The sequence below is a fragment of the Sinocyclocheilus anshuiensis genome, unplaced genomic scaffold (genome assembly GCF_001515605.1).
Source record: "Sinocyclocheilus anshuiensis isolate Anshui unplaced genomic scaffold, SAMN03320099.WGS_v1.1 scaffold914, whole genome shotgun sequence".
In the NCBI taxonomy this organism is placed as follows: domain Eukaryota; kingdom Metazoa; phylum Chordata; class Actinopteri; order Cypriniformes; family Cyprinidae; genus Sinocyclocheilus; species Sinocyclocheilus anshuiensis.
The window spans coordinates 2,451,840-2,470,230 of NW_015539870.1; the positions used below are offsets into that span (position 1 = coordinate 2,451,840).

Genomic DNA, 18,391 nt, shown 5'->3' on the forward strand with positions numbered 1-18,391 from the left:
AGTATTTTGGTTATAAACCGTGTACAAGTTCGACTTTTTCGCTCAGCTTGTTTATTTTATGATGTGTTATGTTTGTACAATATGCACTGGTTCAGCTAATGGTAATAATTATAAATATTAAGTATTATCACTGCATTTATTTCACAGTTTTCTAAACCTAGTCTAGGTTTTTTAATCTCGTTGACATCAAACTATAAGAGAGTTACGTGGCTTTCGTTTGAGGGTCAAACTCTTTAACATGCATTATTTTGCAATATTGTGTTATAGACGTGATTGTGCCAATTGATTCTAATTGAAAGGATATCAGTGAAGGGACAACTGCAGTGAAAAATGCTGTTATTATTTTTATTTTGTTGGTCAAAGCCTGTGTGTGTGGCTTCATTTTCTTCTTTGGCTGACAGAATCAGTCTCCATTCATGTGCAGTGATAGTGAATGATAACTCTTTAAGATCACCATGTTTTGTTTCAGTGAAGGAGAAGTCCTGCGGGTTAGCTCTGTTCTGCAGGCGCACGGCCCTGCCCGCAATAACTCATATGTGCGCCTTGTAAATATAGATATTTCCATGGCAACAGAATTGGCAGGAAAGCAGGCCCGTCGAATATCAACAAACTCCGCCTGATGTGAAACTGACAGACGTGTCTTGTTCGCTTTCAGTGAATTAAGCGTTGAGGTAAAGGATTAAGTTAAACGCGGATTGTTAATGTCAGGCATGTCCACAGAGGCCTGCTGTTGTTTCAACTGCTGTGAAAATATTACATGTTACGTTTAAGCTACTAAACGCGTGCATTAAATGTTGTTTAAGCCACCTTTTCTTTAGCGCGCATAACTGTCCGGTTTCTGAAGCACTGCCCGGCTAGTTCGTGTTAGCTGTGATAGCTGCGCTTCAAATATAACTGTGTTAACTGCTGGTTAGCTCCTGTGCTAGTTAGCCGCGTAGCAGCTGAGCATAAACAGCTGAACGCGACGCGACGCAGTCAACAGCGGAGTGAATGGGAGCGGTCCTGGCGCGTCGCGTCGCTCTCAGTGTGTGCAGCGTTTAGTAAATATGGGAATTTGAATGGCCCGCCAGTATGATTGTAGCAGATTATGTGACATAATTATGCAGCTGTGCTTGATATGAGGGCTTGGGCTAGTAGTTTCACTCCAAACTGCTAACTATATAAACAAAAAATATATATATATTAACAAAATTGCTTACACTTGTTCTCACTACAGTACCTTTCAGTTTTTATAAATGCTGTCTAGACATGTTGAAAAGGAAAACATGGTGCTCACAAACCCTGTAATATCAGAGTATATTTAAATATTTAACTTGTTTTCTTTACCCAGAAAAGTCATTAGAATTATTGCAAGGCCATATATATATATATATATATATATATATATATATATATATAATGTTTCCCCTTTTCCTTTTTTAGAAGTAGTAAAATACTGATCAAAAGTTTAGGTTAAGTTAAGAAATGAATGATTTTATTCTGCAGAGACATTTTAGTATTTTACATTGTTACAAATAATTTCTATTTCAAATAAAAGCTGTTCAAATAAACTTTCTATTTATCAAAGAATCCTGAAAATGTATCACTGTTTCAACAAAAACATTAAGTAGCACTATTTTCAACATTAATAATAATAATAATAATAATAAAAATAAATCTTTCTTCAGCAGCAAATCAGCATAGGATGAATTCTAGTAGCTTTTCAGTAATATATTCTCATCTCTAGCTTGTCATTTAAGAAGTGTTTTTTCCCCCACAGTGTGTTTTCAGTAACTTTGTACACGATGGATGTGGTTTCACCTGAGCTCAACAGCCTCCTCCCTGATGAGATTATGGATACGGAAGCCATTGCGATGGAAGAGGAACTCCCCGCCGAGCACCTCGCTGCTCCTCCCCAATCTGAACCAGAGCCGCCGCAGGTTCCTATGGAAACCGAGGTGCCTGAAATCGTCAGCCTGTGTCCAGCCACTACGTCTATGCAGATGACCTCTGCCTCCACCGATGCTCAGTGCAGCACCAGCTCGGGAACTCAACTCCTCCTCGCCCCCTCAGGCCTCATAACCGGCACCACCACCACCTCAGTCAAAACCACCGGTCCTGTGGTGACTCAGAACCTCCCCAAAATCTCCAGCGTTACAGTCCCGGCCAATCACCAGCTCATCATCAACAAAGTGGCCAGCGCCCCCGCTGCAGATGGCAAGTCTCCAGGCGCTGCTGTGCTCAAACCAGAGGGCCAAAAACTCTTGGTTGCTGGCCTCAGTAAAACAGGGCAGCCCATTATGTTGGCTCTGCCCCACACTTGGAACAAGCCCGCCACTACCCAGGGCACAGGAGATGCCAAGGCCCTGCCGACGCAGATCAAAATGGTGACGACAGTAGGGAAGCCTGTGATAGCGGTGAGCTCAGCCAGTCAGCTGATGGGCAGCTCCACCACACTGCAGGCCCAGCAGCTCAAAACACTTCAGGTGGGTGTTAACAACCTTTCATTAAAGGAGTGGTTGATCAGCTTTTTTCGAAAGCTTGATTGTGTTTATGATGTGCAGTGTAACATGTGTTCATGCTTCGTTTTTTTTTAAAACGCATTATTTTCACATATTTTACCTTTATTATTAAAATGGGCCATTATCATTATAATATAATATTTCAAATATATATATTTCAAAATGAGTTATTTTTTATAGTGTAATTTAAATGAGCTATTATTATTATTAATTACATATTTGTAAATGTTTTTCTATTAGGAAAAATGCCTTTTATTACTGTATTTTTAAAATGAGCTATTATTTTTATTTATTATAATATAATATTTATAGTAATATTTAAAATATATAATTTAAGTTTTATTAAAGAGAGAGTTCACCCAAAAATGAAAATTAGCCCATGATTTACTCACCCTCAAGCCATCCTAGGTGTATATGACTTTTTCTTTCAGACGAATCCAATTGGAGTTATATTTAAAAACGTTCTGGCTCTTCCAAGCTTTATAATGGCAGTGAGTGGGTGTTATTTTTCAATAGTCCAAAAGAAGTCCAATAAAGCGCATCCATCCATCATAAAAAAGTCCTGTAGCGAATCAATGCATTTCTGTAAGAAAAAAAAAAACGATATTTGAAATTTTATAAAGCGTAATTTCTAGTTTGCGCAAACTATTTTACGGCATTCACAATAGAACGCCGTTCCGGCGGATGACGTAGGACGTAAGCGTAGCGTAAGGTCCGGCGAGAATATGCTAGTCTCGCGAGAACCAACGTTTGTTAACGGGAGCAAGGGAAGCAATGTTTCCTCACTTTAGCAAAGGAAAACCAGTCCCCTCTTGGTTTATATCAAAATCCTCTGACATTTTTCTTTACAAATCTTCGTTTTGTTCTTCTAATTCGTGACCAGTGTTTTGTTTTGCTCTGCGCTTCTGCATTCGTTACTTTTGACCTAGAGATTCGTTACTTTTAACTCTAGGAAGCTAGAGATTATGGTTTATAAAGTTTTAAATATGGATATTTTTCTTACGAAAACACATTGATCTGCTGCAGGAGGCCTTTATTAAGCCGTGTGGAGCACTTTTTTATTATGGATGGACGCACTTTATTTGACGTCTTTTGGAATATTGAAAAATAGCACCCATTCACTCCCATTATAAAGCTTGGAAAAGCAAGGACTTTTGTAATATAACTCAGATTGTATTCATCTGAAATAAGAAAGTCATATGCACCTAGGTTGGCATGAGGGTGAATAAATTATGGGGTAATTTTCATTTTTGAGTGAACTATCCCTTTAATAATAACTACTAAAATGAGCTATTATTAATAAAATTAATTAATGTTATTAATGATATATTTATAGTCATATTTAAAAAAAAAAAATGTTTAACTGTATTTTGATTTTGTTTAATTGTTATTGTTTTATAATATATTAATTTTTGTAGATTAATTTTTTCTGTAAGGAAAAATGGCATGCATTATTATGGCAAAATGGCATTAGTTAATTTAATGAGCTTAAAGTGCAATCTTATTTCCTGCTCAGTGTCTATCATGGGCAGCTGAAATAATTGCCAAGTATAGCATTTCTCTTCACAGATCACTAAGAAGCCCCCAGTATCTACAGCTGGACCAATGATAACAAAGCTGATCATCACAAAAGCCCTGAACAATAAAGGACTGTCCAGCCCAGCTTCAGTGGCTCCTGTAGTGACTGGTACTCTTCTGTCTGTCTTTATAAAATATAACATGAGCGAGAGTGATTTTTATTTTAACAGCACAGCTGTGATATCTAAATTTGACTTCCTTTCTTTTGTCCACAGGGCGAGTTGTTACCCAGAGTACTCCAGTGACACCTGCACGCAACCTCGCCATTGGTGAGACCGTCAGCACTGTGCCACAGAATACATCTGGCAACAGCAAAGTCGCCATCTCGCCTCTCAAGTCTCCCAGCAAGGTCTTGAATCTTTTAAATCTAAAAACTGGCATCGCAATTACATTCACCTGTCTATGTGATGCCATTTTTTTTCTCAATGATGGCCACACTCTGGTTTCTGATGTCACCCTCTTCCTCGTGTTTCTCCTGTCTGTAGCTGACTGTGGTTTCGGTTGCCAGTCAGTCTCCAAACTCACCCCAGAAGTCTGTGACGCTGCCGCTCAACGTGGCTCTGGGCCAGCAGATCCTCACAGTTCAACAGTCTGCCACCACCTCTCCAGCTAAAGCCGGAACCAGCCAGTCCACCGCACAGGTACGCCCAACTAAAACCAGTTTGCTATGCAGTCTAATATAGATTTTTAACTGCCCCATCCTGTAATAACAACCTGTATTCATAGTTTTCACGTGACATCACACACTTACAGGAGCGCCCACATGGAGGGCAAAACAAGGCTTTCCTCCACTGCCCGCCAGTTATTTTTATGAGGTTTGCATTAAGTAGTAATGTAGTAAGACGGTGATATTTAAAGGCCAAATTCAGTATACACCTTGATGATGCAGACTTTGCACAGGTAAGCAGATGAACCCAGACTATAAACGCAATGTGCAAAGTTTAACATTAAATGTTTTCCCATAGAAAACCGTTTTAAAGAAAACACCGTTTAGCGCATTGCGTTCATGTTCCGAGCTCAAAAAAAAGCACACATCATTAAAAATGTGTATTGAATTCGATCTTTTAATATCACTGTTTTAAAGGTACTTTAAGTGTTTTCACATTAAACATTTTAGCATGTCACAGTTTTTAACTGAAATATTTCGGCGGGTGTTTTATATGTACTGCAAATGGCCAAAACTAGGCCTGTCGCAATAATCAATATATCGACTTATCGCACAATATATGTACATGACCTCAATCATTTTTGGTGACGCAATATATATCGCAATATATATGTCATTGTGTTTTTTACATTCCACTTGCACCTGAGCCTTTTGCAGCTTCTCGTACATAACGTGTGTAGTCATGAGGATCTAGTTCAAATTTTAAAAATGCTTCTACAAAAGTTTCATCTGCAGATATGGCCTTGTTTAGGGATCTGTGCCTTTGTGCATACGGACATCTGACTGCTAAGTAGTGATTGTTTTTCAGCAATAGTGTGCACCCTTAGTTTACAGAGAAAAGAAGGTTAGGGAATAATCTGTAGATGGAAAAATCTCCATAAAAGTTCTTTGTGCATTTTTCTTTTTTTCTACTTGTTACTTTGCACTTTTTGTTAGAAATGTTTATTTACTATTTATTCAAGTTTTTTAAGGTATCTAATATTTTGATACTTAATTTCCATGATCTAAATATTCTTAAAAATTAAAAGTTTGTTGTCATTTGGAAGTGTGTAGTAGGCCTTCTTGCATTATTATGCTGTTACATTATGATTATATATTCAGTGGCTTGTGCTGCACTTCTATGGATGTTTTGCCCGCCAGGCCTTTGAGCCAGAAACTGAAAACTATGAATTAGTGTAATTTTCTGTATAGCAACAGTACATGTTGACTACATTTAATGCTGATTTCTGTGTACAGACTTTAAAGACAGTGGGAGGAGTGGGAACATCCCAGTTTAAGACCATCATCCCCCTCACCACACCTCCCAACGTGCAGCAGATCCAGGTGCCAGGCAGCCGCTTCCATTATGTGCGACTGGTAACGGCCACCACTGGCAGCACCACTGCACAGTCGGGCGGCAGCACCAACACCAACCCTTCCATCCAACCAGGTCGGTATATCACAGTCAACCCATGTGAGGGATGAGAAAATAAAAGACTTTAAAGGGATAGTTCACCAAAAAATGAAGATTACTACTAATTGTGATCTATTTTTAAGAATGACATTAATGATAGGATTGAAAATGAATTGGCTCATAAGTGATTAAAGAAAATCCAATAACGTATCTATTGTTGTGTTGTTACAAAGCCAAGCCTGTAATGATGAATGCTGCAGTACGGATGTCTGTACCCATCATCCCAGCACAGAGCATCAAACAGGTACACAGTGAAACACCTCGTTCACTACACGCATACAGTTGAACAGTGACACCATTGTTATGGATGATCTTGCAGCTTTTGGTATTTTTGCTGTATGGCTTGGTGTTCATAATCTGTAATTCATCAGAAACCGTTCACACATGCTTGAACATCTTTTTGTGCACAGGTTGTACCCAAACCCTTGACGTCAGCAGCCCAGGTGGTGACCACGAGTCAGACGCCCCAGCGTCTCATCATGCCAGCCACACATCTGCCACAGATCCAGCCCAACCTCACCAGCCTGCCGCCAGGCACTGTGCTCGCCCCCGCCCACGGCTCGGGGAACATGGGCTATGCTGTGTTGCCAGCCCCGTACGTTACACAGGTCCGTATGTCAGCGATTGAGCAGGACGTATGAGTTTGGCTGGTTTTTGAAGGGATTGTCCCACTTTGCTTGTTCCCATAGATCCCTCAGTCTGCGTTTGTGACTTTGACCAGCAGCTCCACCTTCTCAACAGCCACCCCCATACAGACTCAAGCCAGGCTTTCACTCAACGGGTGAGCCGAGTGCCACATGCCTCACTGTTACGTGTGTGTATATGTGACCCGTGCTGGCAAAATGAGACGAAATGCGCACGGGCAAATTTTGAACTACAGGCAAAAAAAGTGAAAAATGTCGATTTTGAGGTTTTCACAAAAATTAGTTCATTAAGCCCTCGTCTAGCGATCCCAATGCTCCAAATAATAATATTAGATGTTTAATTACCTTTATTTGTACGTTTTCTGAGAGCAGTACCTTTTCTCCACTCGTTTCTTGCGCTGACTGTGCACAGAATTACAGTATTTAAGTATTCACGCAAACATAATCTGTTATGTCTTAAGTAAACGTTTGGGGAACTGTTGGGGGAAAACATCTGATGTGTAACATTATATTAGATCCGTGCATTACCGTAGCTCTTAATATACTGTAGGCCACCTCATTAATGTTAATCTTAACAATAAAAGAAAAGAGGGAATCACTCGCTGCTCTTGATTGAACTGTGGGGAAAAACATCTGATGTGTAACATTATATTAGATCCGTGCATTACCGTAGCTCTTAATATACTGTAGGCCACCTCATTAATGTTAATCTTAACAATAAAAGAAAAGAGGGAATCACTCGCTGCTCTTGATTGAACTGCTTTTGTAGTTTTAATAATCAATTTATTTGTAATAAACACAGTAAAGGGATTTTTACATTTGATTATTTGTTTTTCTGGAATGCTTTTGTTTAGATGTAAAATGAAAAAGGTAATACATTATTTGCTTTTTTTTCTTATATTAGTTTTACTGTTTTTTTGGGGGGGGTTTTTGCATCTGTTCTTATTTATAATAACAAAGATTTAAAAAAAAAAAGCTATATTGTGATTATTAATATAGTCATTATTATTAAGAGAAGAACTGGAGGAAAAGATGCAACGTTGCTCTGTGATTTTGCTTTGGAACCTTCAGAAAACTTTAACTCGATTTTTCTCAAAATTGACTTTGCTGATATCGACTTCAATTCTGAAATCATTCTGAAAGTCTTATAATGTGAACATAAAAGTAACTCATTTTTGAAAATGTGCTCATTGTGACTCATTTTGCCAGCACAGGTCACATATATACAAATTAATCCTCAGGTTACATTCTGCCTGTGTTTTATTACAGTTTATCAACGTCCGAAGCAACTTCAAGGCCGAGAAAACCCTGCAACTGCACACGGTCACAGTGTCTGAAATTGTATGTTACCCAGCATTTGTTTCAATTCTTTTAAAGTTGAAAATGGCCCATATAAAGGGTGTAACCTGTTTCAGCTGCTGCATTTGGCAAGTGCTTTCATAGTTTCCAGATCCAGTTGTATAATATTACAACAATTTCCTTTTTTTTTTTTTAACAATCTGCAATTCAGTTCTTACTGTCAAATTCACCAGTAAGAACAGTTAATTCTGACAGACAGGAAGCAGATTATCACAGGTATAATTTAATTTCATATTTTATTGCTCAAAAGCACCCCCTGTCAAGCAGTTTAAGGCTGCATTTACACTGGCACAAAAAATCAGATTTTTTTGCTCGCATCTTATCAGAATTTGTTGCACACATGTAAACATAAAAATCCGCACGAGATCTGATTTTTTCGCATCCGATCTGAGCCACTTCCAAATGTGGATTTTAATCGGATACATATCCGATATCTGGACATCCAACCTACGTCTATACACACATATCCGAATCCCCGCAGAACTCCCAATGCGAGGGCGACACGTTTGCCAGACGTGCATGCGCTCGCTTTTTATTTACTGAACTAAATGATTTTTATTACTATAAAAAATCAAAACGACGGTGGGGGTCAGTGCCGCGGTGGGCAAGTGACATAACCGGGGTTGCGGCTTCACACCGTCAACACCTTCTATAGCAGCAACACGAATTTCGTGTCCTGTCAATCACTGCGTGAAATATAAAATTGAGCGCGCACCAGTACAAAGGGCGGAGCTGAGCAGAGCGGACGGGGCGATTCTCTCCTGCGAACAGTCCAATTGGCGGTAAATACTAGGGCTGGGACGATAAATCGATGCGGAATCAATTCGTGGATCGATTCTGAGATTTTCAGAATGCATCGCGATTCCTCTGGAATTGATTCTGAGCTTAGTTTTTAACAGTAGATGGCGCTCTAATCTAGTTTTTATCCGCACACTCAAATGCTCATGAAGAAGAGTTTCTTTTTTTTTTTTTTAACAATCTGCAATTCAGTTCTTACTGTCAAATTCACCAGTAAGAACAGTTAATTCTGACAGACAGGAAGCAGATTATCACAGGTATAATTTAATTTCATATTTTATTGCTCAAAAGCACCCCCTGTCAAGCAGTTTAAGGCTGCATTTACACTGGCACAAAAAATCAGATTTTTTTGCTCGCATCTTATCAGAATTTGTTGCACACATGTAAACATAAAAATCCGCACGAGATCTGATTTTTTCGCATCCGATCTGAGCCACTTCCAAATGTGGATTTTAATCGGATACGTATCCGATATCTAGACATTCGACCTACGTCTAAACACACATATCCGAATCCCCGCAGATCTCCCAATGCGAGGGCGACACGTTTGCCAGTGCATGCGCTCACATTTTATTTAGATGGAAACTTTATGTAGGCTAAGTAAGAAATTGCACATGCAGGTGCTGGTTTTCAACCCCTGCCCCGTGAATTTTATAAATACAACAGCTTCGCTAAAGCTACATTATATTTCTTAGCAATGACGTGATAAGTTTCACTTACTCGCAAGCTCGCTCACTCTCTCTCTCGCTAATTCATTTGAATTCATTTAAATAAATATCATCTTGGCGCTACTTTATTTCACTAAAGAATTCCACCTCTAACGAGCTGTAGATAAAATAGCCTAACAAATTAAAATTACCGTTATTTATCCATTCAGTCAGATTATGTGCTGCAAAACATCCATGACAGCCGTTGTCCATGCTGATGCTGGCAAATAATAATGGCCACTTGACATGAATTATATAAATAATTTTAATAGCACGGCCATTCAAAACCAGAGGGTCTAATATGTGCATAGTAAAGCGATCATTGACTATCATTTTGGGCGGGAATTATGTAAACACAGATATCGGATACCAGTCGTGTCTAAAAGTGAATGTAAACAGACGAGTCAAAAATATCGGATATGATCAAAAGATCGTATCTGTGCATTGAGACTTTCAGTGTAAATGCAGCCAATAAGTTGGCAGTGGCTGTGTTTTTTGGGGGAGGGGGGGTTTATTTGCCTGAAGCATTACATGTACCACCAGTCAAATGTTTGGGGTCAGTAAGTTTTTTTTTTTTTTAATAATACTTCAGCAAGGATGCATTAAATTGATTTAAATTTTATCATTTCAAAATTCCAACATTTTTATCATTTTAGAATGTTACAAAAGATTGCTTTCAAATAACTGCTGTTCTTTTGAAATGTATATTCATCAGCAAATCTTGAAACCGTATTTTCCAAATTAAGAAAATAGTAAACAGCAAATTTTTCAAAACTGATAATAAGGATTAATATGATGATTTCTTGAGCAGCAAATCAGCATAGTAGAATTATTTATGAAGGATAATGTGACCCTGAAGACTGGAGTAATGATGCTGAAAATTCAGCTTTGATCACAGAAATACATTTTAAAACATTAAAATAGAGAACGGTTATTTTAAATGGTATTAATAATAATGTACAATATTTTTCTGTATATTTGGTCAAATAAATGCAGTCTTGGTGAGCATAAGAAACTTCAACATTAAAAATCTTACCACTTCTGAACATTTATGTCACTCTTAAGGTGATGATGCATGGGGCAACTTTTTGAGCAATGTTGCCGTCAGAGGGCAACCAGGTGAGACACAGGGTCCACGACCGATCTAAAGTATCCAGATAGAAATTTCTTTCCTCAAAAAGTTGCCTCGTGTATCAAGTTCTTTCATGAATTGCATCTTGCATTTACACTAAGAGTTTCATCTCTCGTCTCACAGATATTGTGATTGCTTTGCCAATGGGGAATTCTGTAATAACTGCAACTGTGTTAATTGCTTCAACAACCTTGATCATGAGAGTGAAAGACTGAAGGCCATCAAGGTAATGAATTACTTGCTACTGTAGATCTCCATTGTCTTTTTTTCCATCTCACTACAAACGTAGTACTTCAAATGCGCCTTTTTTTCTATTTGCCAGTTAACATCTACCTAGCAATAGCAAAGCAACGCCCTTGACATCTCATTTGTTTTGCTGTACAGGACAGTTCTGCTGTAATGCTTTGAATATCTATAGGCATCAAATGAAGTAATGTACTTTCTCCCAGGCATGTTTAGACCGAAACCCTGTGGCTTTCAAGCCCAAGATTGGCAAAGGCAAACAAGGGGAGTCAGACAGGAGACACAGCAAAGGCTGCAACTGTAAGAAGTCTGGCTGTCTGAAAAACTACTGCGAGTGTTATGAGGTGAGTGTTTGCACTCTGCAAAGAATGTGGAAGTGTCGTATAGAAGATATGGTCAGGTTTCTCTTGTGTTTAGGACCAGATATCATTCTGTTGTCTCTTCAGGCAAAGATCATGTGTTCGTCCATCTGCAAATGCATGGGCTGCAAGAACTTTGAGGAGAGTCCAGAAAGGAAGACGCTGATGCACCTGGCAGACGCTGCAGAGGTGCGAGTCCAGCAGCAAACCGCAGCCAAAACCAAACTCTCCTCACAGATCTCAGATCTGCTCACCAGAACCACACCGGCCGTCACCAGCGGAGGTGGAAAGTACGTCCCACCTTCACTTTATCAGCTCTGCATTATGATGTCTGTCCATCACAATATATCCACCAATTACCCATGAGCCACCAAAACACCTAATCCGCTTCCTAGCAACAACCCAAAGCACCTTGACAACTTGTCAAGCAACCACCTAGCAGCTTCTTGGTAAACCACACAGCAATTAATGAGTAAAAACGACTTAAAATACCATAGCAATATATTTAAAGTGGTTACTAGGTAATTTCCTGTGTAAAAATGTCTTGGTGTTCTTCTAGCGACTGTCCAGAAACCACATGGAAAACCTACACACTTTCTGTCCTTTTAGTCTTCGAAAATGATCTTCTTGTATTAATTCAAGTGTAAATCTCTTTCCAGGTTGCCATACACATTCGTAACGAAGGAAGTGGCCGAGGCGACGTGTGACTGTTTGCTGGAGCAGACCGAGCAGGCCGAACTCACCAACCAGCCTCAGGCCGTGGCAGAACGCCTCATTCTGGAGGAGTTTGGTCGCTGCCTCAGGAGAATCATCAGTTTTGCTGGCAAAGCCAAGACAGACTGTCCCATCAACTGCTAGAGCCGTGACTCGGAGCCCTCCTGCCCCTTTGGGGCCCAGGGTGTTGCTGAACCTGGAATCTGGCTCCACTGAGGGCACTTTTACCGGCCCCACATACGGATTCATGGGCCTTCTAATAAAAAGACACAAACCAGAACTTCCCATTGGCCTGTGAGATGTGTTGTGGAGGACGCACTATATTCAGTAGGAGGACTACAGTACTTCATTGTAGCCCCTGCGATGATGGACTTACACCGTTTGCTTTATCGGAAGGGTTTGCTTTATTTTAGAGCAATCGATACAATTTTAAGGTAGTTTTTGTTTTGTTTGGCAACGTTTTCCACTTTTAAATCTGCTTAATCATGATATTTGGTTGTCTTTTAAAACTGGATTTTCATATTATCATTCACTGTTGTCAGAAAGCCCTTTTTTTTCTTACTAATAACCTCAGGACAGTTGGGATGCGGAAGGAACTTCCCTGCACATGTAATTAGTCATCTGATCATGACTTGTATACAGTAAGTAGCTTGTGCTGTAGCTTCATTATATTTAAGTGCTCGCAGCAGATTCGGTTCCTTGAGCAGAATCGGGTTCAGTCTTCATCGTTCAGTTCATGTTCAAGCATGCAGACATTCAGCCGGGCCGCTGGACGGGATGAGGGCCGCACGAGATTGAAGCAGAGCATGGCGGTACAGATTTCCTGTCCTCCAAAAAGATTAGAGTTGAATCTTTACTAATGGAAAAAAGCAGCTAAATAAGCTTTGCAATCCAGTAGTGAGTCTTGAGGCTTGATTGATATGCTCCTTCATCTCAGTCCACAGATCAGTTGAGAACCTGCTCACTGATTCTTTTCACTAGGTTCGTTTGTTTTGCAGTTATTGGTTGATCAGCTCTGTCAGGGCCGAATTAAACCAAACCTTTCCATACTCTGAGTCTGATGAGTCTACACGTGTGTAGTCACTAAAACGCTTCGAGTCAATCTCATGAGACCTGTCAAGAACATGTCCAGTTCATATTACATCCCAAAATGAAATGTTTATTGCTTAAAGAAAAAGAAGCTTATTTTAGGACCATTTCTGTCATTTACTCACCCTCGTGTTGTTTCAAACCTGTATGACTTTCTTCTTCTGTGGAACATAAAAGAAGATATTTTAAGAAATGTGTCAGTGTTTGTTTGTTTTCTCTGTCTCTCTCTCAAGTCAGTAGTAACCAAAACTCTTTTTGTACAACATGAGGGTGGATAAATGACAAAATGTACATTTTTGGGTGAACTACCGCCATAAGGTTTTTTCATGATGATCCCATTATTTCCATTATCATTATGAAACTGCAATCATCATGCATAATGCAGGAGAAATTTCATTGTCATTACTGTAAATGTTATTTCAAATCAAATGTATTACAGTTTTCTTTTTAGTAGTGCAAAATTATTTTACAGTAATGAGAATCAAAATGAGTTTTGGCTTATATAGAATTTTTATAAACAATAAAGATAATATGTGAATGATAAAAGGGGAAAACTCATTCTCATTACTGTAATATTACTTTGCTTACAATAATCATATTACAGCTTGATTTTTTTGTAGCAGTTTACACTGAGATTTTTTTTTTGTTTATATAAAATGTTTTTCATAAACTATAAAGATAATCTTACATCATTATGTGTAATGCAAGGAAAATCTCATTCTCATTACTGTAATAATTTTCCATTTTTAAGAATTAGTTTGGTTTCTTTTTAGTAGCAAAAATTTACAGTAATGAGAATCAAAAATTAGATTGATATAGAATATATATACATTTTTTTTTACATTTTGAGGTTTTGGGGTGAAATATGACGTGTGACTCTGTTTGTGATTCACTGGCATAATGTGGTCTATATTAATGCCTATTCCTTCTTGAAGGCAAGTAAAATGTATCAAATGTGATCTAAAATGTTTCTAGGGTAGATCAAATTAGTCAAAAGTGCAAAAACAAATTCATCAACTCGAGGTGGTCTTTAGGTTTGGCTGAAGCCATGATTTGGTTGGCACAGGTGCTTAATACAGACTTTTAGGCATTATTTAAGAGAGGACAGGCTGCTTTTTAGGACTTCATTTTACATAGTGCCTTTTCACAAAACAGCTCAAATGATTCCTCGCTGTGCACAGTGGAAGTCTGCTTTCTTAAACACAGATTAAGCATTAACAATAGCCTAGATGAAAAATGAAAAACCTGCTGCATGTAATCTGCCAGTAGCTTTAGTCTGATTGTATTCAGTTTTATTTAATATATCAGACAATGAAGGAACTTAATAATCATATCTTTCCCAGACTCTCAAATATGCTTGTCGAATGCAGCTTTTATTCATCACTAAACAGACCATCACACAAAGTCATGAAGCCATGTGATATTTTTGACATTTTATAGCTGAAGGTTTCTGATCTGCCCTACATTTCACAGCACATATATTTATATTTCACTATCAAACAGCTGGTTAAGTGTGTGCCTGTACAACCCGTTTAATAAAAGTGTGGAAAAGGGCGATGTTTCCTCAAGACCTTCATGAAATAAACTGCTTATTCACCTTGTTATGCCTTAATAACCATCTCTCTACTCAGGGCCTTTTTATGTGAATATCCTCATAACTAATAGTAAAGATTATTTAGCTGCATGACTGCAAGCAATCTGCTAGACGACTCCTGATTCACATTATTGCATTCTTGTCTTTCATCAGCTGTTTTGGAGCTGTCTTTTGATTTTTAATATTGTCAAAACCACATCTTCCAAATTATGCATATGCCTGCAATATTTCTCAGTTGCTGTAGAGAAGACATGATAATGCAGGGTTCCTCACCTGTGCCATCCAAAACTTGGTCATACCTTCCCAGTTTTAGTTGTTCATATTCAAACGCTGTTCATATTCCAGACCCTTTCCTCCATTCGATTTCTGACACATGCAAATGATTTTCAGGTTTTACTTTTGTCAAAAAAGAAGATAATGAACAATGAGTTCATATAGCTGTGTACGTATAGGTATAGCCAGTCAATGTTATCTTGTATAAATGTAAATGAACATTAGTGCTCCTTTGTACCTTTCTGAAAATTGCCATGTTTTTTCACAAATGAAACCCTTCACTAATGTATAAATGTGTCCATGTTTTCATATGATGAGGCAGACTGTAGTGTTTGCGTTTGTTCATTTTTTTTTTTCTGTTTGTCCTTTCTTTTCTGTTTAACACTTACCATGTCTATCCATGATTAAAACACCATGTATCAGAATTAAAATCCCTCTGAACTACATTGAAAATGTATTTTCAGTGTCATTAACCTCCTGAGAACCTCCATTTTACACACATACTGCATAAAGCAAAATCGTATATCAAATCATTCTGTTATATTTTTCATCAGTGTTGGGCAGTAACTAGTTACTGTAATAATATTACTTTTTGCAGTAACAAGTAGTGTAACTAATTACTATTAATATTACAGTTACCCTCCATAAAACAGCTCGTCACCAGTGTTGGGGGTAACGCATTACAAGTAACGTGAGTTACGTAATCAGATTACTTTTTTCAAGTAACTAGTAAAGTAACGCATTACTTTTTTAATTTACAAGAGAATATCTGAGTTACTTTTTCAAATAAGTAACGCAAGTTACTTTTTTTTTTCCAATTTATTGATTGACAACTCTCAATGCATTACTTTTAAAAGTAACTTTCCCCAACACTGCTCGTTACTTGGTTACTTTTGATGCCTCAACCCCTACTGAGTTGAAATCTCTCAATCTAATAATTCCTAGATTTATTTTCATCATTTTCACGACTCGCACAGGCACATGAAGCCAGCAGTGCATCAGGAAAGCTTGGAATATGGAAAAGCTTACATTCAGGGGATGGAAATATCGCCACTGCACTGGTTTTGTCAGGAGAAAAGCTGATCTGAACACAGATGTGGACGTTACATTGAGCGTTTGTAAAAACTGCGGTCCAATGTAGATTTTGGTCAAATTATGAATAATTTTATGGGGAAGATACACAATTACAACTACTGTGGGGCGTGTGAACATAGACTGTATAAAAACAGGGCGTGAAGGAAAAGTAATGTAACTAGTAGTGTAACTAATTACTGTTGCCAGATAGTAATAAGTAATAATATTATTTTTGAAAGGAGTAACTAGTAACGAGTAATAAATTACATTTTTGGAGTATCGAGCCCAACACTGTCTTTCATAAAATAGCTGAGAATCGTCATTATACAAAGTTTGGAATAAAACAAAATCCTGAAACCTAAACATTTATTGATGATTTATTGTTTTTGCCTATTCGTGTTCATTCATGTAATTTGTATTTATTTTTAAAATGTAGCGCAAGCAAACACACTCTTTACCTTTAAGTTGGTTTGCCAACCGCCAATAAAATTAAAATTAAAAGAAGAAGAAGAAGCAAACACACTCACCCGCAGTCCAAGCGTTCAGTCGCTCCAGTTCTCCAGGCGGCGCTGCAGCGCGACGAGCTCTTACCGAAGAACACGAGCGAGAGAGAGAGTGAGAGAGAGAGAGAGCGAGAGAGAGAGAGAGAGAGCTGCTTCTTCTATCAAGATTCAGGTTCAGTACCATCTAATAACCACAATAGTTTACAAAAACAAAATCTTTTTCTCAATTCCAAAGGCAAAATTTAACAATACAGCAAAATAGACCAATTTGGAGTAGACGTCACAGTTACATCACATGCAGCTGCGCGCACATTGTGGTGGCAGAAAAACACTGGGAACAAGTGGAGGGAAACGGGTCAAATCCATGGAATAAGTAAAAAAAAGTTTGTTGTACCTTTAGATGTCAGAATCAGAATGCAAATCACCAAAGACACCATTTGAAGCGAAACGCAGACGTTTAAATGGACGGACTATGGATGAAACCTGCTATGATTACCCTACTTTTCACGAGCGAGAGAGAGAGAGAGAGAGAGAGAGAGAGAGAGCTGCTTCTTCTATCAGAGCATAGGACACCGTGTGTCCGTTTTACATTCAATTTATTCATTTGGCGTAGATTTTTAAAGTAGTTTCTACTGTTTCACATTTAGATTTAGAGTATGTAAAATGGCCGCGAATCCGCCCGGACAAGGTAAATACTGTAGCATATCAGACGCCAGAAACAGCTGGACTGTCATTTCTGATATTAATTTAAAGCTCGTGGATTGTGACATTTACCGTTAAAATCATTTTCAAAGTAAATCCCTAAAAAATGACAAAGTATACACAAAGTAGCCCGTCACACATTGACGAATGAAGCTTTAATCAGTCGTTGTGTCGCTCTCTCGCGCTGTTCTATTAGATTTGCGAATTTTCAATTTCACTGGTTGCTTAATTTTAATCTGTACATCTGACCTCAGTAGGTTTTCAAAACAAAAACAGGGTTGCTATTCTAGCTGAGCTCGATAAGGAGAAGAGACGCCTCATACAGAGCCAGTCTATGAATAACCCAGGAGCCAGGTACTGCTTTAACCACACCTAGCACTATAAACATATCTGTGTTTTACAGGGTTTCTCTCTTGCTGTTAAGTTAGTATCTGTCCTAGCAATAATCTACTTTTTGCATACTCATAACTTATGCAGTACTTGTCCTTTCTTTCCTAGCATTCCACTCTCTCGACCAGCAGTAAAGGAGTTCAGGGATCAGGCCGAACAGCAGCACATTGCAGCACAGCAGAAAGCAGCTTTACAGGTACTGTAAGCTTCATGTTGGGAGTTTTTAGCATTCGTTTATTCTTGATAATGTCCTTCAGATGCGTATTTTTCTCTGGTTTGGTTTCAGCATGCACATGCACACTCATCCGGCTTCTTCATCACTCAGGATTCCTCCTTTGGTAACCTTATACTGCCTGTGTTGCCCAGACTCGACCCGGAGTAAATAAACATTAGCTATAAGGACTGACTTACTGTTTTGGAAAAACTTGCTACTCGAGTCGAAGTTCTAATGTGGACATGCTAGATGACTTAGATTTTTCATTAATGTAAAGGTTTTTGTTTTTTAGATTGCTGTATGCTAGTCAGTATTTTTTCATGATTTTACATAAAATGGAGAAAACGTAACTATTTGTGCTGTCATTTTATATATATAAACTAACAAGGGAGCTACA

At 38.4% G+C, this 18,391-nt stretch overlaps 2 protein-coding genes across 4 annotated transcripts; both read left to right on the plus strand.

The window, feature by feature from the left end:
- The first annotated feature begins 277 nt into the window (after positions 1 to 277).
- Positions 278 to 13,385, plus strand: LOC107685107 (protein lin-54 homolog). 2 transcript variants are annotated; one of them, XM_016481596.1, is made up of 14 exons: positions 278 to 671; positions 1,760 to 2,465; positions 4,071 to 4,188; positions 4,295 to 4,428; positions 4,565 to 4,720; positions 5,983 to 6,175; positions 6,373 to 6,443; positions 6,610 to 6,807; positions 6,889 to 6,980; positions 8,113 to 8,184; positions 10,963 to 11,065; positions 11,289 to 11,426; positions 11,529 to 11,731; positions 12,101 to 13,385. In XM_016481596.1, exons 2-14 carry the CDS (start codon positions 1,785 to 1,787, stop codon positions 12,297 to 12,299), a joined length of 2,358 nt encoding a protein of 785 aa, XP_016337082.1. In that variant the 5' UTR covers positions 278 to 671; positions 1,760 to 1,784; the 3' UTR covers positions 12,300 to 13,385. The 2 variants fall into 2 exon arrangements, with proteins under 2 accessions (XP_016337082.1, XP_016337081.1); XM_016481595.1 differs by having other exon boundaries at positions 279 to 671; positions 4,056 to 4,188.
- Positions 13,386 to 16,745: 3,360 nt separating this feature from the next.
- On the plus strand, positions 16,746 to 18,329 carry LOC107685108 (SOSS complex subunit C-like). 2 transcript variants are annotated; one of them, XM_016481597.1, is made up of 5 exons: positions 16,746 to 16,800; positions 17,230 to 17,376; positions 17,645 to 17,744; positions 17,889 to 17,976; positions 18,067 to 18,329. In XM_016481597.1, exons 2-5 carry the CDS (start codon positions 17,352 to 17,354, stop codon positions 18,160 to 18,162), a joined length of 309 nt encoding a protein of 102 aa, XP_016337083.1. In that variant the 5' UTR covers positions 16,746 to 16,800; positions 17,230 to 17,351; the 3' UTR covers positions 18,163 to 18,329. The 2 variants fall into 2 exon arrangements, with proteins under 2 accessions (XP_016337083.1, XP_016337084.1); XM_016481598.1 differs by lacking the exon at positions 16,746 to 16,800 and having other exon boundaries at positions 17,223 to 17,376; positions 17,648 to 17,744.
- The last annotated feature ends 62 nt before the right edge of the window (positions 18,330 to 18,391 follow it).